Source organism: Symsagittifera roscoffensis, chromosome 1 (genome assembly GCF_963678635.1).
Source record: "Symsagittifera roscoffensis chromosome 1, txSymRosc1.1, whole genome shotgun sequence".
Taxonomy (NCBI): Eukaryota; Metazoa; Xenacoelomorpha; order Acoela; family Convolutidae; genus Symsagittifera; species Symsagittifera roscoffensis.
Window position 1 is genome coordinate 24,197,859 of NC_087062.1, and position 23,476 is coordinate 24,221,334.

General features: G+C 33.9%; 2 protein-coding genes across 3 annotated transcripts in view; one reads left to right on the forward strand and one right to left on the reverse strand.

Annotated features, from left to right (window-relative positions):
• LOC134841641 (dnaJ homolog subfamily C member 13-like) overlaps positions 1–23,476 on the forward strand; it is a 554,774-nt gene that overhangs the window by 495,040 nt on the left and 36,258 nt on the right. For both annotated transcript variants that reach the window (XM_063857677.1, XM_063857685.1), the window contains exons 8-10: positions 19,630–19,769; positions 20,355–20,514; positions 21,188–21,446. In XM_063857677.1, the coding sequence (XP_063713747.1) occupies positions 19,630–19,769; positions 20,355–20,514; positions 21,188–21,446 (559 nt within the window). The remainder of the gene's footprint in view (positions 1–19,629; positions 19,770–20,354; positions 20,515–21,187; positions 21,447–23,476) is intronic.
• LOC134841795 (DNA replication complex GINS protein SLD5-like) overlaps positions 1–23,476 on the reverse strand; it is a 493,875-nt gene that overhangs the window by 220,496 nt on the left and 249,903 nt on the right. The window lies entirely within an intron of this gene.

The following is a 23,476-nucleotide window of genomic DNA, read 5'->3' on the forward strand; positions in this document are numbered from 1 at the left end:
GTTTGTTTGATTGTATGTATGTACTGATCCAATTTGTTCTTGTTTGATCTAAATGACGAGACCTTTCCCTAATTGATTCGGTTTTGCGACTGCTGCGCGTCTTTTTTTCAGAAACTGAGGTTTTTTTTGTTTGTTTAATTGTATATTTGTACTGATTCAATTTTGTGCATGTTTGATCGAAATGACACATTTCTGCAAATGATTTGTTTTCTCGTCTTCTGTCCTTGATGATTTCAGATTCTGAGGTTTTATAGTTTGTTTGAATGTAAGTATGTACTGATCCAATTTGTTCAGGTATGAAGTAAATGATGATCTCTTTCCCCAAATGATATGGTTTTGCGACTTCTGCCCATGATTATTTCAGAATCTGAGCTTTCATAGTTTGTTTGATTGTATGTATGTACTGATCCAATTTGTTCTTGTTTGATCTAAATGACGAGACCTTTCCCTAATTGATTCGGTTTTGCGACTGCTGCGCGTCTTTTTTTCAGAAACTGAGGTTTTTTTTTGTTTGTTTAATTGTATATTTGTACTGATTCAATTTTGTGCATGTTTGATCGAAATGACACATTTCTGCAAATGATTTGTTTTCTCGTCTTCTGTCCTTGATGATTTCAGATTCTGAGGTTTTATAGTTTGTTTGAATGTAAGTATGTACTGATCCAATTTGTTCAGTTATGAAGTAAATGATGATCTCTTTCCCCAAATGATATGGTTTCGCGACTTCTGCCCATGATTATTTCAGAATCTGAGCTTTCATAGTTTGTTTGATTGTATGTATGTACTGATCCAATTTGTTCTTGTTTGATCTAAATGACGAGACCTTTCCCTAATTGATTCGGTTTTGCGACTGCTGCGCGTCTGTTTTTCAGAAACTGAGGTTTTGTTTTGTTTGTTTAATTGTATATTTGTACTGATTCAATTTTGTGCATGTTTGATTGAAATGGCACAAATCTGCAAATGTTTGGTTTCGAGACTTCTGTCCTTGATTATTTCAGAATCTCGAGGTTTTTTTTAGTTTGCTTGATTATATGGATGTACTGATCCAATTTGTCAATGTTTGATCTTAATGATGGCACCTTTCCCTAAGTGATTTGATTTTGTGTCTTCTGCCCGTCATTTTTTCAGAAAGTGAGTTTTTGTACTGTTTGTTTGATTGTATATTTGTACTGATTCAAGTTTGTTCAGTTTCGATCTAAATGATGCCACCTTTCCACGAATGGTTTGCCAGCTTTTTCAAAGTGATCACACCTTTATCTTAATGATTTGGTTTCGCTACTTGTTCCCGTGATAACTTTACAAACTGAGTTTGTTTTAGTTTTCTGATAATTCTTTTTTCTAATTCGAATTTCCCAGTCTTTTTTTTAGTACATCAGATACATTTCACCAGCTGAATTTTACTGGATTACAAGGAGATTTATTGAACTATCTCGATTGTCTTTCTACGATTTCGGTTTTGCGTCGCGCTTTTGTGAGTTTAATATTTCCAAGCCAATTTTTTCGTTTTGATGCGGTTTTGAATTATGACTATTTTGTTCACATGAGTCTTTTTCTTGCAAAAGCTTTTTCATTGACTGATGTGTTCATTTTATACATCTAGATCATAATTCTTTCCCATTTGGTTTGGATAGTGACTTTGCCCATGTTATGCTGAGAACATGAATTTATTTTTATTGATTTTATTTGAGTTGATTTGAGTTTTCACATGTTTGACCTAAATGATGACACCTTTCCCCAACTGATTTGGATTCGCGACTTCTGCCCATGATTATTTCAGAATCAGCTTTTATAGTTCGCTTGATTGTAGGTTTGTACTGATTCAAGTTTGTTCTTATTTGATCGAAGTGACACATTTCTGCAAATGATTTGTTTTCGCGTCTTCTGTCCTTGATGATTTCAGATTCTGAGGTTTTATAGTATGTTTGAATGTAAGTATGTACTGATTGAATTTGTTCAGGTTTGAAGTAAATGATGACATCTTTCCCCAAATGATATGGTTTCGCGACTTCTGCCCACGATTATCTCAGAATCTGAGCTTTCATAGTTTGTTTGATTGTATGGATGTATTGATTCAAGTTTGTTCTTATTTGATCGAAGTGACACATTTCTGCAAATGATTTGTTTTCGCGTCTTCTGTCCTTGATGATTTCAGATTCTGAGGTTTTATAGTTTGTTCGAATGTAAGTATGTACTGATCCAATTTGTTCAGGTTTGAAGTAAATGATGACACCTTTCCCCAAATGATATGGTTTCGCAACTTCTGCCCACGATTATCTCAGAATCTGAGCTTTTATATTTTGTTTGATTGTATGGATGTACTGATCAAATTTGTTCATGTTTGATCTAAATGATGACACCTTTCCCTAATTGATTTGGTTTTGCGTCTTCTGCCCAAGATTATTTCAGAATCTGAGCTTTTATAGTTCGCTTGATTGTATGTTTGTACTGATTCAAGTTTGTTCTTATTTGATCGAAATGACACATTTCTGCAAATGATTTGTTTTCGCGTCTTCTGTCCTTGATGGTTTCAGATTCTTCAGGTTTTATTTTATAGTTTGTATGAATGGAAGTATGTACTGATCCAATTTGTTCAGGTATGAAGTAAATGATGACCTCTTTCCCCAAATGATATGGTTTTGCGATTTCTGCCCATGATGATTTCAGAATCTGAGCTTTCATAGTTTGTTTGATTGAATGTATGTACTGATCCAATTTGTTCATGTTTGATCTAAATGATGACACCTTTCCCTAATTGATTTGGTTGTGCGACTTCTGCCCGTCTTTTTTTTCAGAAACTGAGGTTATGTTTTGTTTGTTTAATTGTATTTTTGTACTGATTCAATTTAGTGCATGTTTGATTGAAATGACACAATTCTGCCAATGATTTGGTTTCGCGACTTCTGTCCTTGATTATTTCAGAATCTCGAGGTTTTTTTTAGTTTGCTTGATTGTATTGATGTACTGATGCAATTTGTCCAGGTTTGATCTAAATGATGGCACCTTTCCCTTAGTGATTTGGTTTTGCGTCTTCTGCCCGTCATTTTTTCAGAAGTTGAGGTTTTGTATTGTTTGTTTGATTGTAAATTTGTACTGATTAATTTGGTTCAGTTTTGATCTAAATGATGCCACCTTTCCCCGAATGGTTTGCCAGCTTTTCCAAAGTCATAACACCTTTACTTTATTGATTTGGTTTCGCGACTTGTTCCCGTGATAACTTTACAAACTGAGTTAGTTTTAGTTTTCTGATAATTCTTTTTTCTAATTCGAATTTCCCAGTCTTTTTTTGGTACATCAGATACATTTCCCCAGCTGAATTTTACTGGATTACAAGGAGAGATATTGAGCTATCTCGATTGTTTTTCTACGATTTTGGTTTTGCGTCGCGCTTCTGTGAGTTTAATATTTCCAAGCCAATTTTATTAGTTTTGATGCGGTTTTGAATTATGACGATTTTGTTCAAATGAAAGTCTTTTTCTCGCAAAAGCTTTTTAATTGACTGATGTGTTCATTTTAAACATCTAGATCATAATTCTTTCCCAATTGGTTTGGATAGTGACTTACCCCATATTATTTTGAGAACTTGTATTTAATTTTCTTGATTTTATTTGAGTTGATTTGAGTTTTCACATGTTTGACCTAAATGATGACACTTTCCCCAAATGATTTGGTTTCGCGACTTCTGTCCATGATTATTTCAGAATCTGAGCTTTTATAGTTCGCTTGATTGTATGTTTGTACTGATTCAAATATGTTCTTAATTGATCGAAATGACACATTTCTGCAAATGATTTGTTTTCGCGTCTTCTGTCCTTGATGATTTCAGAATCTGAGGTTTTATAGTTTGTTTGAATGTAAGTATGTACTGATCCAATTTGTTCAGGTTTGAAGTAAATGATGGCACCTTTCCTCAAATGATATGGTTTCGCGACTTCTGCCCATGATTATTTAAGAATCTGAGCTTTTATAGTTTGTTTGATTCAATGTATGTACTGATGCAATTGGTTCATGTTTGATCTAAATGATGACACCTTTCCCTAATTGATTTGGTTTTGCGACTTCTGTCCGTGATTTTCCAGAAACAAGTTTTGTATTGTTTTTTTGATTGTTTGTTTGAACTGACTCAAATTTGTTCACTTTTGATCTTAATGATGACACCGTTCCCCGAATGATTTGGTTTCGCGACTTCTATCTGTGATTTATGCGAAGTGAATGTCTATTGGTTTTAAGTCTGTAATGGTACTAATCTTTTCGTTTTAGTGCGGTTTTGAAATATTGCGATTTTGTTCAAACTAGAATCTTTTATCTTGGGAATGCTTTTTCATTCACTGATTAGTTCTTTACATTCATCCTAATTATGACTTCTTTCCTCAATTGATTTGAATAGCGATTTGGCTAACGATTTTTCAGATCATGAGCTTTATTTGTTTTTGTTTTTTTTTTTGAGTTGATTTGATTTCTTGGTCCTTTGAACTAAATGATGACACCTTTCCCCAAATTATTTAGTTTCGCGACTTCTGTCCATGATTATTTCAGAATCTGAGCTTTCATAGTTCGCTTGATTGTATGTTTGTACTGATTCAAATTTGTTCTTATTTGATCGAAATGACACATTTCTGCAAATGATTTGTTTTTGCGTCTTCTGTCCTTAATGATTTCAGATTCTGAGGTTTTATAGTTTGTTTGAATGTAAGTATGTACTGATCCAATTTGTTCAGGTTTGAAGTAAATGATGACACCTTTTCCCCAAATGATATGGTTTCGCGACTTCTGCCCATGATTATTTCAGAATCTGAGCTTTTATAGTTTGTTTGATTGTATGTATGTACTGATCCAATTTTATCATGTTTGATCTTAATGATGGCACCTTTCCCTAATTGATTTGGTTTTGCGACTTCTGCGCGTCTTTTTTTTCAGAAACTGTGGTTATGTTTTGTGTATGTTTGATGGAAATGACACAATTCTGCAAATGATTTGGTTTCGCGACTTCTGTCCTTGATTATTTCAGAATCTCGAGGTTTTTTTTTAGTTTGCTTGATTGCATGGATGTACTGATCCAATTTGTCCATGTTTGATCTAAATGATGGCAAATTTCCCTAAGTGATTTGGTTTTGCGTCTTCTGCCCGTCATTTTTTCAGAAGTTGAGGTTTTGTATTGTTTGTTTGATTGTATATTTGTACTGATTCAAGTTTGTTCAGTTTTGATCTAACTGATACCACCTTTCCCCGAATGGTTTGCCAGCTTTTGATAACACCTTTACCTTGATGATTTGGTTTCGCGACTTTTTCCCGTGATAACTTTACAAATTGAGTTTGTTTTAGTTTTCTGATAATTCTTTTTTTGTTTCGGTTTTTCCAGTTTTTTCTCTGGTACATCAGATACATTTCCCCAGCTGATATTTTACTGGATGACAAGGAGAGTTATTGAACTATCTCGATTGTTTTTCTACTATTCGGTTTTGCGTCGCGCTTTTGTGAGTTTAATATTTCCACTCCCATTTTTTCGTTTTGATGCGGTTTTGAATTATGACGATTTTGTTCAAATGATAATCTTTTTTCTTGCAAAAGCTTTTTCATTGACTGATGTGTTCATTTTATACATCTAGATCATAATTCTTTACCAATTGGTTTGGATAGTGAGTTTGCCCATGTTATGTTGAGAACTTGAATTTAATTTTATTGATTTTATTTGAGTTGATTTGAGTTTTTACACGTTTGACCTAAATGATGACACGTTTCCACAAATGATTTGGTCTGGCGACTTCTGCCCAGATTGTTTCAGAGTATGATTTTTTATAGTTTGTTTGTTTGTATGAATGTACTGACGCAGATTTGTTCTTATTTGCTCTAAATGATGACACCTTTCCCTAAATGATTTGGTTTAACGACTTCTGCCCATATTTTTTTGAGAACCTGAGGTTTCGAATTGTTTGTTTGATCGTATGTTTGTACTGTTTCAGTTTTGTTCACTTTTGATCATGATGATGACGATTTTCCCGAATAATTTGGTTTCACGACTTCTATCTATGATTTATGCGAAGTGAATATATTTTGCTTTTCAGTGATTTCAATGGTATCAATATTTTCGTTTTTGTGCGGTTTTGAAATATGGCGATTTTGTTCAAACTAGAATATTTTTCTTGCGAATGCTTTTTCATTCACTGATTAGTTTTTTACATTCATCCTAATTATGACTTCTTTCCTCAATTGATTTGGATAGCGAATTGGTCAACGATTTTTCAGAAGATGAGCTTTATTTGTTTTTGTTTTATTTTGAGTTGATTTGATTTCTTAAATCTTTGAACTAATTGATGACACCTTTCCTCAAATGATTTGGTTTCGCGACTTCTGTTTATGATTATTTCAGAATCTCGAGGTTTTTTTTAGTTTGCTTGATTGTATGGATGTACTGATCCAATTTGTCCATGTTTGATCTAAATGATGGCAAATTTCCCTAAGTGATTTGGTTTTGCGTCTTCTGCCCGTCATTTTTTCAGAAGTTGAGGTTTTGTATTGTTTGTTTGATTGTATATTTGTACTGATTCAAGTTTGTTCAGTTTTGATCTAACTGATACCACCTTTCCCCGAATGGTTTGCCAGCTTTTTCAAAGTGATAACACCTTTACCTTAATGATTTGGTTTCGCGACTTTTTCCCGTGATAACTTTACAAATTGAGTTTGTTTTAGTTTTCTGATAATTCTTTTTTTATTTCGGTTTTTCCAGTTTTTTCTCTGGTACATCAGATACGTTTCCCCAGCTGATATTTTACTGGATGACAAGGAGAGTTATTGAACTATCTCGTTTGTTTTTCTACTATTCGGTTTTGCGTCGCGCTTTTGTGAGTTTAATATTTCCACTCCCATTTTTTCGTTTTGATGCGGTTTTGAATTATGACGATTTTGTTCAAATGATAATCTTTTTTCTTGCAAAAGCTTTTTCATTGACTGATGTGTTCATTTTATACATCTAGATCATAATTCTTTACCAATTGGTTTGGATAGTGAGTTTGCCCATGTTATGTTGAGAACTTGAATTTAATTTTATTGATTTTATTTGAGTTGATTTGAGTTTTTACACGTTTGACCTAAATGATGACACGTTTCCACAAATGATTTGGTCTGGCGACTTCTGCCCAGATTGTTTCAGAGTATGATTTTTTACAGTTTGTTTGTTTGTATGAATGTACTGACGCAGATTTGTTCTTATTTGCTCTAAATGATGACACCTTTCCCTAAATGATTTGGTTTAACGACTTCTGCCCATATTTTTTTGAGAACCTGAGGTTTCGAATTGTTTGTTTGATCGTATGTTTGTACTGTTTCAGTTTTGTTCACTTTTGATCTAAATGATGACGATTTTCCCGAATAATTTGGTTTCACGACTTCTATCTATGATTTATGCGAAGTGAATATATTTTGCTTTTCAGTGATTTCAATGGTATCAATATTTTCGTTTTTGTGCGGTTTTGAAATATGGCGATTTTGTTCAAACTAGAATATTTTTCTTGCGAATGCTTTTTCATTCACTGATTAGTTTTTTACATTCATCCTAATTATGACTTCTTTCCTCAATTGATTTGGATAGCGAATTGGCCAACGATTTTTCAAAAGATGAGCTTTATTTGTTTTTGTTTTATTTTGAGTTGATTTGATTTCTTAAATCTTTGAACTAATTGATGACACCTTTCCTCAAATGATTTGGTTTCGCGACTTCTGTTTATGATTATTTCAGAATCTGGGCTTTTATAGTTTGTTTGATTGTATGTTTGTACTGATGCAATTGGTTCATGTTTGATCTAAATGATGACACCTATCCCTAATTGATTTGGTTTTGCGACTTTGCCCGTGATTTTTCCAGAAACAGGTTTTGTATTGTTTTTTTGATTGTTTGTTTGAACTGACTCAAATTTGTTCACTTTTGATCTTAATGATGACACCGTTCCCCGAATGATTTAGTTTCGCGACTTCTATCTGTGATTTATGCGAAGTGAATGTCTATTGGTTTTAAGTCTGTAATAGTACTAATCTTTTCGTTTTAGTGCGGTTTTGAAATATTGCGATTTGTTCAGGTTTGAAGTAAATGATGGCACCTTTCCTCAAATGATTTGGTTTCGCGACTTCTGTCCATGATTATTTCAGAATCTGAACTTTTATAGTTCGCTTGATTGTATGTTTGTACTGATTCAAATTTGTTCTTATTTGATCGAAATGACACATTTCTGCAAATCATTTGTTTTTGCGTCTTCTGTCCTTAATGATTTCAGATTCTGAGGTTTTATAGTTTGTTTGATTGTATGTATGTACTGATCCAATTTGTTCATGTTTGATCTTAATGATGACACCTTTCCCTAATTGATTTGGTTTTGCGACTTCTACGCGTCTTTTTTTTTCAGAAACTGAGGTTATGTTTTGTGTATGTTTGATTGAAATGACACAATTCTGCAAATGATTTGGTTTCGCGACTTCTGTCGTTGATTATTTCAGGGTCTCGAGGTTTTTTTAAATTTGCTTGATTGTAGGGATGTACTGATCCAATTTGTCCATGTTTGATCTAAATGCTGGCACCTTTCCCTAAGTGATTTGGTTTTGCGTCTTCTGCCCGTCATTTTTTCAAAGTTGAGGTTTTGTATTGTTTGTTTGATTGTATATTTGTACTGATTCAAGTTTGTTCAGTTTTGATCTAACTGATACCACCTTTCCCCGAATGGTTTGCCAGCTTTTTCAAAGTGATAACACCTTTACCTTAATGATTTGGTTTCGCGACTTTTTCCCGTGATAACTTTACAAATTGAGTTTGTTTTAGTTTTCTGATAATTCTTTTTTTATTTCGGTTTTTCCAGTTTTTTCTCTGGTACATCAGATACATTTCCCCAGCTGATATTTTACTGGATGACAAGGAGAGTTATTGAACTATCTCGTTTGTTTTTCTACTATTCGGTTTTGCGTCGCGCTTTTGTGAGTTTAATATTTCCACTCCCATTTTTTCGTTTTGATGCGGTTTTGAATTATGACGATTTTGTTCAAATGATAATCTTTTTTCTTGCAAAAGCTTTTTCATTGACTGATGTGTTCATTTTATACATCTAGATCATAATTCTTTACCAATTGGTTTGGATAGTGAGTTCGCCCATGTTATGTTGAGAACTTGAATTTAATTTTATTGATTTTATTTGAGTTGATTTGAGTTTTTACACGTTTGACCTAAGTGATGACACGTTTCCACAAATGATTTGGTCTGGCGACTTCTGCCCAGATTGTTTCAGAGTATGATTTTTTATAGTTTGTTTGTTTGTATGAATGTACTGACGCAGATTTGTTCTTATTTGCTCTAAATGATGACACCTTTCCCTAAATGATTTGTTTTAACGACTTCTGCCCATATTTTTTTGAGAACCTGAGTTTTCGAATTGTTTGTTTGATCGTATGTTTGTACTGTTTCAGTTTTGTTCACTTTTGATCTAAATGATGACGATTTTCCCGAATAATTTGGTTTCACGACTTCTATCTATGATTTATGCGAAGTGAATATATTTTGCTTTTCAGTGATTTCAATGGTATCAATATTTTCGTTTTTGTGCGGTTTTGAAATATGGCGATTTTGTTCAAACTAGAATATTTTTCTTGCAAATGCTTTTTCATTCACTGATTAGTTTTTTACATTCATCCTAATTATGACTTCTTTCCTCAATTGATTTGGATAGCGAATTGGCCAACGATTTTTCAGAAGATGAGCTTTATTTGTTTTTGTTTTATTTTGAGTTGATTTGATTTCCTAAATCTTTGAACTAATTGATGACACCTTTCCTCAAATGATTTGGTTTCGCGACTTCTGTTTATGATTATTTCAGAATCTGGGCTTTTATAGTTTGTTTGATTGTATGTTTGTACTGATGCAATTGGTTCATGTTTGATCTAAATGATGACACCTATCCCTAATTGATTTGGTTTTGCGACTTTGCCCGTGATTTTTCCAGAAACAGGTTTTGTATTGTTTTTTTGATTGTTTGTTTGAACTGACTCAAATTTGTTCACTTTTGATCTTAATGATGACACCGTTCCCCGAATGATTTGGTTTCGCGACTTCTATCTGTGATTTATGCGAAGTGAATGTCTATTGGTTTTAAGTCTGTAATAGTACTAATCTTTTCGTTTTAGTGCGGTTTTGAAATATTGCGATTTTGTTCAAACTAGAATCTTATATCTTGGGAATGCTTTTTCATTCACTGATTAGTTCTTTACATTCATCCTAATTATGACTTATTTCCTCAATTGATTTGAATAGCGAATTGGCCAACGATTTTTCAGAAGATGAGCTTTATTTGTTTTTGTTTTATTTTGAGTTGATTTGATTTCTTAGTCCTTTGAACTAAATGATGACACCTTTCCCCAAATGATTTGGTTTCGCGACTTCTGTCCATGATTATTTCAGAATCTGAGCTTTTATAGTTCGCTTGATTGTATGTTTGTACTGATTCAAATTTGTTCTTATTTGATCGAAATGACACATTTCTGCAAATCATTTGTTTTTGCGTCTTTTGTCCTTAATGATTTCAGATTCTGAGGTTTTATAGTTTGTTTGATTGTATGTATGTACTGATCCAATTTGTTCATGTTTGATCTTAATGATGACACCTTTCCCTAATTGATTTGGTTTTGCGACTTCTACGCGTCTTTTTTTTCAGAAACTGAGGTTTTGTATTGTTTGTTTGATTGTATATTTGTACTGATTCAAGTTTGTTCAGTTTTGATCTAAATGATACCACCTTTCCCCGAATGGTTTGCCAGCTTTTTCAAAGTGATAACACCTTTACCTTAATGATTTGGTTCCGAGACTTTTTCCCGTGATAATTTTACAAATTGAGTTTGTTTTAGTTTTCTGATAATTCTTTTTTTTATTTCGGTTTTTCCAGTTTTTTCTCTGATACATTTCGCCAGCTGATTTTTTACTGGAGTACAAGGAGAGTTATTGAACTATCTCGATTGTTTTTCTACGATTTCGGTTTTGCGTCGAGCTTTTGTGAGTTTAATATTTCCAGGCCAATTTTTTCGTTTTGATGCGGTTTTGAATTATGACGATTTTGTTCAAATGATAATCTTTTTTCTTGCAAAAGCTTTTTCATTGACTGATGTGTTCATTTTATACATCTAGATCATAACTCTTTACCAATTGGTTTGGATAGTGAGTTTGCCCATGTTTTGTTGAGAACTCGAATTTAATTTTATTGATTTTATTTGAGTTGATTTGAATTTTTACACGTTTGACCTAAATGATGACACGTCTCCACAAATGATTTGGTCTGGCGACTTCTGCCCAGATTGTTTCAGAGTATTTTTTTTATAGTTTGTTTGTTTGTATGAATGTACTGACGCAGATTTGTTCTTATTTGCTCTAAATGATGACACCTTTCCCTAAATGATTTGGTTTAACGACTTCTGCCCATATTTTTTTGAGAACCTGAGGTTTCGAATTGTTTGTTTGATCGTATGTTTGTACTGTTTCAGTTTTGTTCACTTTCGATCTAATTGATGACGTTTTTCCCGAATGATTTGGTTTCACGACTTCTATCTATGATTTATGCGAAGTGAATATATTTTGCTTTTCAGTGATTTCAATGGTATCAATATTTTCCTTTTTTTGGTGCGGTTTTGAAATATGGCGGAATTGTTCAAACTAGATTTTTCTTCTTGCGAATGCTTTTTCATTCACTGATTAGTTTTTTACATTCATCCTAATTATGACTTCTTTCCTCAATTGATTTGGATAGCGAATTGGCCAACGATTTTTCAAAAGATGAGCTTTATTTGTTTTTGTTTTATTTTCAGTTGATTTGATTTCTTAAATCTTTGAACTAATTGATGACACCTTTCCCCAAATGATTTGGTTTCGCGACTTCTGTTCATGATTATTTCAGAATCTGGGCTTTTATAGTTTGTTTGATTGTATGTTTGTACTGATGCAATTGGTTCATGTTTGATCTAAATGATGACACCTATCCCTAATTGATTTGGTTTTGCGACTTCTGCCCGTGATTTTTCCAGAAACAGGTTTTGTATTGTTTTTTTGATTGTTTGTTTGAACTGACTCAAATTTGTTCACTTTTGATCTTAATGATGACACCGTTCCCCGAATGATTTGGTTTCGCGACTTCTATCTGTGATTTATGCGAAATGAATGTCTATTGGTTTTAAGTGTGTCATGGTACTAATCGTTTCGTTTTAGTGCGGTTTTGAAATATTGCGATTTTGTTCAAACTAGAATCTTTTATCTTGGGAATGCTTTTTCATTCACTGATTAGTTCTTTACATTCATCCTAATTATGACTTCTTTCCTCAATTGATTTGAATAGCGAATTGGCCAACGATTTTTCAGAAGATTAGCTTTATTTGTTTTTGTTTTATTTTGAGTTGATTTGATTTCTTAGTCATTTGAACTAAATGATGACACCTTTCCCCAAATGATTTGGTTTCGCGACTTCTGTCCATGATTATTTCAGAATCTGAGCTTTTATAGTTCGCTTGATTGTATGTTTGTACTGATTCAAATTTGTTCTTATTTGATCGAAATGACACATTTCTGCAAATCATTTGTTTTTGCGTCTTCTGTCCTTAATGATTTCAGATTCTGAGGTTTTATAGTTTGTTTGAATATAAGTTTGTACTGATCCAATTTGTTCAGGTTTGAAAAAAATTATGACACCTTTCCCCAAATGATATGGTTTCGCGACTTCTGCCCATGATTATTTCAGAATCTGAGCTTTTATAGTTTGTTTGATTGTATGTATGTACTGATCCTTTTTGTTCATGTTTGATCTTGATGATGACACTTTTCCCTAATTGATTTGGTTTTGCGACTTCTGCGCGTCTTTTTTTCAGAAACTGAGGTTATGTTTTGTTTGTTTAATTGTATAGTTGTACTGATTCAATTTTGTGTATGTTTGATTGAAATGACACAATTCTGCAAATGATTTGGTTTCGCGACTTCTGTCCTTAACTATTTCAGAATCTCGAGGTTTTTTAATAGTTTGTTTGATTGTATGTATGTACTGATGCAATTTGTTCATGTTTGACCTAAATGAAGACACCTATCCCTAATTGATTTGGTTTTGCGACTGCCCGTGATTTTTTTGAGAACCTGAGGTTTCGAATTGTTTGTTTGATCGTATGTTTGTATTGTTTCAGTTTTGTTCACTTTTGATCTAAATGATGACGTTTTTCCCGAATGATATGGTTTCACGACTTCTATCTATCATTTATGCGAAGTGAATGTATTTTGCTTTTCAGTGATTTCAATGGTATCAATAGTTTCGTTTTTGTGCGGTTTTGAAATATGGCGATTTTGTTCAAACTAGAATCTTTTTCTTGCGAATGCTTTTTCATTCACTGATTAGTTTTTTACATTCATCCTAATTATGACTTCTTTCCTCAATTGATTTGGATAGCGAATTCGCCAACGATTTTTCAGAAGATGAGCTTTATTTGTTTTTTTTTTGAGTTGATTTGATTTCTTAAATCTTTGAACTAATTGATGACACCTTTCCCCAAATGATTTGGTTTCGCGACTTCTGTTCATGATTATTTCAGAATCTGGGCTTTTATAGTTTGTTTGATTGTATGTTTGTACTGATGCAATTGGTTCATGTTTGATCTAAATGATGACACCTATCCCTAATTGGTTTGGTTTTGCGACTCCTGCCCGTGATTTTTCCAGAAACAGGTTTTGTATTGTTTTTTTGATTGTTTGTTTGAACCGACTCAAATTTGTTCACTTTTGATCTTAATGATGACACCGTTCCCCGAATGATTTGGTTTCGCGACTTCTATCTGTGATTTATGCGAAGTGAATGTCTATTGTTTTTAAGTCTGTAATGGTACTAATCGTTTCGTTTTAGTGCGGTTTTGAAATATTGCGATTTTGTTCAAACTAGAATCTTTTATCTTGGGAATGCTTTTTCATTCACTGATTAGTTCTTTACATTCATCCTAATTATGACTTCTTTCCTCAATTGATTTGAATAGCGAATTGGCCATCAATTTTTCAGAAGATGAGTTTCATTTGTTTTTGTTTTATTTTGAGTTGATTTGATTTCTTAGTCCTTTGAACTAAATGATGACACCTTTCCCCAAATGATTTGGTTTCGCGACTTCTGTCCATGATTATTTCAGAATCTGAGCTTTTATAGTTCGCTTGATTGTATGTTTGTACTGATTCAAATTTGTTCTTATTTGATCGAAATGACACATTTCTGCAAATCATTTGTTTTTGCGTCTTCTGTCCTTAATGATTTCAGATTCTTGAGGTTTTATAGTTTGTTTGATTGTATGTAAGTACTTATCCAATTTGTTCATATTTGATCTTAATGATGACACCTTTCCCTAATTGATTTGGTTTTGCGACTTCTGCGCGTCTTTTTTTTTTCAGAAACTGAGGTTATGTTTTGTGTATGTTTGATTGAAATGACACAATTCTGCAAATGATTTGGTTTCGCGACTTCTGTCCTTGATTATTTCAGAATCTCGAGGTTTTTTTTTAGTTTGCTTGATTGTATGGATGTACTGATCCAATTTGTCCATGTTTGATCTAAATGATGGCAAATTTCCCTAAGTGATTTGGTTTTGCGTCTTCTGCCCGTCATTTTTTCAGAAGTTGAGGTTTTGTATTGTTTGTTTGATTGTATATTTGTACTGATTCAAGTTTGTTCAGTTTTGATCTAAATGATACCACCTTTCCCCGAATGGTTTGCCAGCTTTTTCAAAGTGATAACACCTTTACTTTAATGATTTGGTTTCGCGACTTTTTCCCGTGATAACTTTACAAATTGAGTTTGTTTTAGTTTTCTGATAATTCTTTTTTTATTTCGGTTTTTCCAGTTTTTTCTCTGGTACATCAGATACATTTCGCCAGCTGATTTTTTTACTGGATTACAAGGAGAGTTATTAAACTATCTCGATTGTTTTTCTACGATTTCGGTTTTGCGTCGCGCTTTTGTGAGTTTAATATTTCCAGGCCAATTTTTTCGTTTTGATGCGGTTTTGAATTATGATGATTTTGTTCAAATGATAATCTTTTTTCTTGCAAAAGCTTTTTCATTGACTGATGTGTTCATTTTATACATCTAGATCATAATTCTTTACCAATTGGTTTGGATAGTGAGTTTGCCCATGTTATGTTGAGAACTTGAATTTAATTTTATTGATTTTATTTGAGTTGATTTGAATTTTTACACGTTTGACCTAAATGATGACACGTCTCCACAAATGATTTGGTCTGGCGACTACTGCCCAGATTGTTTCAGAGCATGATTTTTTATAGTTTGTTTGTTTGTATGAATGTACTGACGCAGATTTGTTCTTATTTGCTCTAAATGATGACACCTTTCCCTAAATGATTTGGTTTAACGACTTCTGCCCATATTTTTTTGAGAACCTGAGGTTTCGAATTGTTTGTTTGATCGTATGTTTGTACTGTTTGAGTTTTGTTCACTTTTGATCTAAATGATGACGTTTTTCCCGAATGAATTGGTTTCACGACTTCTATTGTGCGGTTTTGGAATACGGCGATTTTGTTCAAACTAGAATCTTTTTCTTGCGAATGCTTTTTCATTCACTGATTAGTTTTTTACATTCATCCTAATTATGACTTCTTTCCTCAATTGATTTGGATAGCGAATTGGCCAACGATTTTTCAGAAGATGAGCTTTATTTGTTTTTGTTTTATTTTGAGTTGATTTGATTTCTTAGTCCTTTGAACTAAATGATGACACCTTTCCCCAAATGATTTGGTTTCGCGACTTCTGTCCATGATTATTTCAGAATCTGAGCTTTTATAGTTCGCTTGATTGTATGTTTGTACTGATTCAAATTTGTTCTTATTTGATCGAAATGACACATTTCTGCAAATCATTTGTTTTTGCGTCTTCTGTCCTTAATGATTTCAGATTCTGAGGTTTCATAGTTTGTTTGATTGTATGTACTGATCCAATTTGTTCATGTTTGATCTAAGTGATGACACCTTTCCCTAAGTGATTTGGTTTTGCGACTTCTGCCCGTCTTTTTTTCAGAAACTGAGGCTATGTTTTATTTGTTTTATTGTAATTTTTTACTGATTCAATTTTGTGCAGGATTGATTGAAATGACACATTTCTGCAAATGATTGGGTTTCGCGACTTCTGACCTTGATTATTTCAGAATCTCGAGGTTTTTTAATAGTTTGTTTGATTGTATGTATGTACTGATGCAATTTGTTCATGTTTGACCTAAATGAAGACACCTATCCCTAATTGATTTGGTTTTGCGACTTTTGCCCGTGATTTTTGCAGAAACAGGTTTTGTATTGTTTTTTCGATTGTATGTTTGTACTGACCCAAAATTGTTCACTTTTGGTCTTAATCATGACACCGTTCCCCGAATGATTTGGTTTCGCGACTTCTATCTGTGATTTATGCGAAGTGAATGTCTATTGGTTTTAAATCTGTAATAGTACTAATCTTTTCGTTTTAGTGCGGTTTTGAAATATTGCGATTTTGTTCAAACTAGAATCTTTTTCTTGCGAATGCTTTTTCATTCACTGATTAGTTCTTTACATTCATCCTAATTATGACTTCTTTCCTCAATTGATTTGGATAGCAAATTGGCCAACGATTTTTCAGAAGCTGAGCTTTATTTGTTTTTGTTTTATTTTGAGTTTTTTTGATTTCTTAAATTTTTGAACTAATCGATGACACCTTTCCCCAAATGATTTGGTTTCGCGACTTCTGTTCATGATTATTTCAGAATCTGGGCTTTTGTAGTTTGTTTGATTGTATGTTTGTACTGATGCAATTGGCTCATGTTTGATCTAAATGATGACACCTATCCCTAATTGATTTGGTTTTGCGACTTCTGCCCGTGATTTTTCCAGAAACAGGTTTTGTATTGTTTTTTTTTGATTGTTTGTTTGAACTGACTCAAATTTGTTCACTTTTGATCTTAATGATGACACCTTTCCCCGAATGGTTTGCCAGCTTTTTCAAAGTGATAACACTTTTATCTTAATGATTTGGTTCCGCGACTTCTTATCGTGATAACTTTACAAACTGAGTTTGTTCTAGTTTTTGATAATTCTTTTTTCTAATTCGATTTTCCCAGTCTTTTCCTTGGTACATCAGATACATTTCCGCAGCTGATTTTTACTGGATTACCAGGAGAATTATTGAACTACCTCGATTGTTTTTTCTACGATTTCGGTATTGCGTCGTGCTTTTGTGAATTTATATGTTCAAGCTAATTTTTTCGTTTTGATGCGGTTTTGATTTATGACGATTTTGTTCAAATGAAAAGTCTACAAAATTTAAAATTCTCATCACTGTAGTTGGGTGTTGCCAGGGTACTCTGAGGGGTTGCGAATCTTGCCTCCAAATGTCAGTTCTCAAATCCTTGTAGTTTTCGAGATATGACGTTTTTAATGATTTTAAAAAACTTTCACAAAAATTGAATTTGATTGTTTTTGCTAAATCTGAAATTCTCGTTTTTAGTGGGGCTGTCAGAGTACTTTCTGAGAGTACTCTTATGGATTGCGAATCTTGACACCAAATGACTGCTCAAATCCTTCGTTTTTGAATTATGACGTGTTTTCTGTTTTATTTTTATTTTTTCAGAAAACTTAGATTTTAAAAACTTAATATAAATATAAATTCTCAACCTTGGAGTTAAGTACTGTTAAGGTATTCTCAGGAGTTTCATGTTGCAGATTTTGCATCCGATTGCGACTGCTCAAATGTTTTTAGCATCCGAGATGTGACGTTTGTAATGTCTTATTTTTTAAATGTTCAAAGAACTTAGATATAAAGTTTTCAAGATCCTTTCTCTGTATTGAGGCTTTGTCAAGGCACTACTAGGGGTTGCGAGATTTTCCTGCAACTATGAGTGCTTAAATCTTGTTAGTTTTCGAGATGAGACGTTTGTTGTGTTTTTCTTTTCAAAAAAAGTTTTCAGAGGCTGTCAGAGTAATCTCAGGGGTTGCAATTTTTGCCTCCAAATATGAGTGCTCAAATTTTTGTAGTTTTGGAGATATGTCACTTTTTTAAAAAAAATTGAGAATTTTAAGTTTAAGTTCTTCAAATTTTGAAGTTCCCAACCCTGTAGAAGGGTACTGTGAGTACTCTCAGAAGTTGCAAATCTTGGGTGCAAATCCGACCGCTCCTCTTCTTTAAGTTTCCGAGAAATGGCGTTTTTCTGTCATTTTAAAAATTTTCAACGAACTTAGATATAAAAAAAATCACAAAATTGTATGGTTTTTCAAATTTTGAATATAAAAAAAACTTGAATAACTTTACAAAATTTGAAATTACCAACCCTGTAATTGGGCGCTGTCAGAGTACATTCAAAGGATGCAAATTTTATTTCTTATATCTGCAGTTTTGTGATTTACCATAAATTCGAAGCACCAAAGGTGCGTTACACGCTAGTTTTACAGATCGTGATGGTTTTTTTTTCCGTTTTTTTTAAAATTTTGTTCAGGCTCAAATAAGCTATTTCGCCGTTTGACTTCAGTTTTAATTTGAAGTTCAATTTGGTCCCTTTGTTGAAATGAAGGCAAACTCCACTCGAAAAGCAAAAGTATAAAGGTTACTAAAAACGTAATTGACTTGTAGTTTCGAAAGTAAAATTTTTTCAGATTTCCCAGTGAAACCAATTATCTACTTATTGACCCCGTTTTCTCAGTGATCCAGTCAAGTTCATCAAGAAAGTTTCAATCATTAAATGTTTTAAAAGTTCAAGGAGCTTTAAGGCCATTTAGTTTTTTAATTTGAAATTCAAAAGTAACAGATTTTGTCAAACAACAAGTCATGTTTTTTTTTCCTGTTTCATTGCATTTCAACTGCTTTTTTTTCAAATTCTCTGTTGGTTGCGTTTAAAGTCAATGAACGTTATTCAGCCTTGTATTTTGTTCGTGATTTTTTCATTTTTTTTTTCAGGAAAAGTGTTTCAATGGTCTGATAATATAGGAAGTGCTTTCATACTTATAATTGCACAAATGATTGCCATTATGTATATATGCACGTTTTGAGTTCAATTTAAGTTCATTTGCTAGAAGGTAGGCAAAATGTATTTTCCCATTATGAAAGCTAAAATGGCACGAAAAAACATGATCGATTTCTAGTTTTGCAAGTGGAATTTAAATTTTAGATTTCCCAGCGAAATTAAAACTTCTCCCAATAATCCAATTTTTTCAAATTGAGTGAAGTTTATCAAAAAAAAGTTGTCGTTATAAATTGTTCTCGAAATTCAAAGAGCTTCAAGAAGCTATTTTTTATTAGGAACAAGTCAATTTTTTTTATAGTTTCCTTGTGTTCATCGACTCTTTTCCAGCTGTCTGTTGGCTATGTTCAAAGTTTGGTAATCAAACTTAAAGCATATATTGTATCTTTTTTGCTTTTATTGTACTGCATGATGCTGTTTACTCCAGACGCGAAATTTTTTAAGCCGACAAAATTGATTTTCCGAGCTCTCAAAACTTAGGTATGACGTTAGAAAGAAATTGACCAAAACGTTGGTTTTAGCTAATTTCTTCGCCCTCACTAAAAGTTAATTCATTCCCTTGCATATGTTGATTGAAGACAAAATTATATATTGTCACATTTCATTTTTATTTAGCACGTTTTTTCGTGCACTGGAAGAAAGGAGCTGATTGACTTAGCAATTAGAAATGCCGATCAACACGTGGGAGTGTGCATTAAGTGCAAGGAGGGGATTTTATACTCCAATTTCCAGAACTACAGACTTGGGAACTTCAGGTTAGCTATACATGTCATATTGGTAGTTTGTAAGCTATATTGAACTTGAATTATTGCTGAAACTATGTGAAAGTGATAAAAAAAATGTACAGTCCACTTTTCATTTTAAGTGTTTTGCGTGAAAGTAGCGTATTTTTAGTAAGTGGGGTTCAATTTTTATTCGCGGCATGTCAATACGATTATTTCTACTAAAATTCAATACATAAGATAAGATTGGCAGATATGGTTTTGAGGGTATTTAGTTAAGGCTGTGTATGTTTAAAGTGTTCATTAAAAGTGTTCACTTATGTGCCTTTTTGCTATAATCACGATCTGTAACATTGGAAATTACATAGCATCTGTTCTCGCCTTTATTTGTGGCTAGTGTTTGTGATGGACTACGAGTCCGTGGCTAAGTGGTTAGTTCGTGAGACTCATAACATGTAGGGCGTAATAGGGCGTAGGTTTCGAGTCCGAGACGTCGGGGAATTTATACTAATTCTTGTCTTTAATTTACTTTTTCTTATTGCACTTTTTCGAAGTCTTAGAGCTGCTTTTTGTCGTGTTCTGGCTAGTGTTTGTGTATAATGATAAATGGAATTTCAGTGACGACGACTCCCTGACGTCTATCGTGGAGTTCAAAGTATCCAAGATATCCACGAGGACACTGGAACCCACTAGGAGGCTGTTGTGTGTGACTGAGAAGGCCATCATTGAACGAGACATCTCCACATATAGTGCCATCAATCTTAAACCACTTTCAGATGTAAGATGGAAAGATTAACACCCTAATTATTTTTTTAAGGAAAAATTATTAAAATTTGCTCATGCTCAATTTTGATTTTCGCTGTTTGAGACTTTTGTTTTGTTTTAGGTTCAGTTCATATCTTTTGTTTAAAGAAAGCCAAATCGAACTGCCCAAGTGTAAAGGCCACGAAAAACGTGATCGACTTCTAATTTCGAAAGTGGATTTCAGTTTTCAGATTTTCCAGCGGAATAAAAACTTGATCAAGTTTCCAACCTCTTGATCTAGTTTCCAATTTCTTAAATTGAATTAATTTTATCTAAAAATGGTCATTATAAATTTTTCGTGAAGTTCAAAGAGCTTAAGGCCATATTTTTTTCTTTGACATTCGAAAGTTGAGATTTTTTGCTGCTTTCTTGCTTTCAATGGCTATCTTCCAACTCTCTGTTGGCTATGCTAAATTTGTACAAGCAATGTTTGTGTTTGAAATAATTTATACATAAGATAAGATGTAGGAAGATTCTGAAATTTATTCCCAAAAGAAGTATTGAAGGTCTAATCAAAAGAATTATGAAATCGGCGTCTGCAAAAACCTACTGTTACCTGCATCCTGTTTCTTAATTAGTCTGACCCTTCGAGGAATTGAGTCACATGAGAAAAATTGAATCATTTTTCCGAATCTGTCACAATTCAGGTGTTTGCGGTTGTGCGGGACTCCTCGAACCCTCAGCTGTTCACGATAGAGTACGTCAAGTGTGGCATCCGACAGTATCTCTCAACTGAGAGAGACTCTCTCTTGGCCACTCTGTTGGACAGTGTGCGGAGTAGTGGCAACCACTTTGTGAGTATTGAGATGTGTCCTGTGGACAGGGGCAAAAGAGTCACCCCTCTATTTGGACAGGTGGAGGACGACATTGAGATGTCACTCCTCAAGATGGTACAGATGTCCACTGGTTAGTGAATATCCAAAATGTCTATGTTGATGGCAAAGTCAGAGCAAATGACTGTGAGAGAAATACCAATTGAATGACAGCTGCTCTTGTTCTCATGATTTATATGAGAGCCTTTTATTTGCAGAATTGTTGTCTATCATCAAATCGTATGTCGATGCTACTGCAGTAGATCTATCAAGTATTTTTTGAGAACGGGATTAGATATCTATAAATAATTCGGATTTAATGTCTAATTAAGAGTAATGAACGTAGTGAAGACTCTTATATAGGTCTTGCTGATTTTTTTTTCGTTTTTTTTTTATCTCAGTGTGGTGCGGTGTTGTTTAATGTGTAGTACTGTATTATTCATTGTTCCTTATGGCGTCATTCTATTCTAAGCCGTTAATCTATTGTTGGTTATCAAGGTCGCTATCGACCTGTCAAACCTCGGTTCAATTCTAAGCAAGCTTATTCATTCACTCTCTAGTCGACTTATGAAATATTTAAGTAGACACAATTTATTGTCATGACATGATTTGTTAAAGTACTTATTATTTATATATCAAGATGAATTAAGTCTTGACTAGCTTTCTCAGTTCTTTGAGTTATCACATGGCGCAGCCAGCAGTTCCGGTATCAGACGACCGGACTGACCTGTTAGGCGTTTCAGTTTTCTGGCTTAAACCAACAGCCGATCCACCCAGTAGTTGGGACTCCTGGATAGGGCAATTCAGTTTGGCCATCACTCTACGGGAAAGGTGCGATCCTCGTGAGCTGCTGAAACCGCCAGGAGTTGTACACGATGATCCAGCTCCAAAACCGGAGGCTGTGGGAATCGATGAAGATGCAGCAGCCATAGCTAATCGCATAGCAAGAAACGATGCAGCTGCTCGTAGAGTGGCAGAGATGAATGAGAAACGTCGGGCTAAAGGTCCCAGAGTGGAACCTGGTGTGTATTTCTACGAAGTAGAACAAAGAATTAAGTCTCGTCTTCTTTTCTCTGTGCTCAGAAGGCTATTCGCATGCGGACCTCAGTGCAATCTCTTTTCAAGAATTTCACGAGTATTGTGTTCTTCTCTTCAGAAAGGAGAAAAACTACATAATTGAACGTCTGCAAATTTACAATGCCGTGCATGCCGAACGCGAAAGTTTGGAAGCTTTCTATTTGCGTCCTACGGGACAAGCAGCCCTGTGTGTTTGGACGATTGATCAGGAGAAGGAAGTGGTGAGAGATCTTTTCATTTCGAAAATGAGGTATAAGGATATTCAAAGAGAACTCTGTATTCGCCCGGGGACCACTCCTGAAGAAACGTTAAAGTCAGCGTTATTACAGGAGAAAGGGGCCCAAACTGCTACCAATCTACAAAAACAGCTCGGGTGTCCGTCAGCATTGGGCAGTTTCTCCCATCAAGGGTCCAATTCGGCTCAGAGTGCGCGCATTAAGCAGGAAACGACGTTTTCTGTGCAAGGGAAAAAGCTGTCGGTTAGGATCAATCGGGCTCAAACAAATAACAAAGCGAAAGGAAACTCTAATATGGAGGAAGCAAAACTTTGTAACTTTTGTGGAAACAAGTTTTCTGCTAATCATAAACGGATTTAATAATTCAGATTTAATGTCTAATTAAGAGTAATGAACGTAGTGAAGACTCTTATATAGGTCTTGCTGATTTTTTTTTTTTTCGTTTTTTTTATCTCAGTGTGGTGCGGTGTTGTTTAATGTGTAGTACTGTATTATTCATTGTTCCTTATGACGTCATTCTTTTGTAAGCCGTTAATCTATTGTTGGTTATCAAGGTCGCTATCGACCTGTCAAACCTCGGTTCAATTCTAAGCAAGCTTATTCGTTCACTCTCTAGTCGACTTATGAAAGATTTAAGTTGACACAATTTAGTGTCATGACATGATTTGTTAAAGTACTTATTTAAAGAGGTATCAGTTTTATGAGGTATAAGGATATTCAAAGAGAACTCTGTATTCGCCCGGGGACCACTCCTGAAGAAACGTTGAAGTCAGCGTTATTACAGGAGAAAAGGGCCCAAACTGCTACCAAT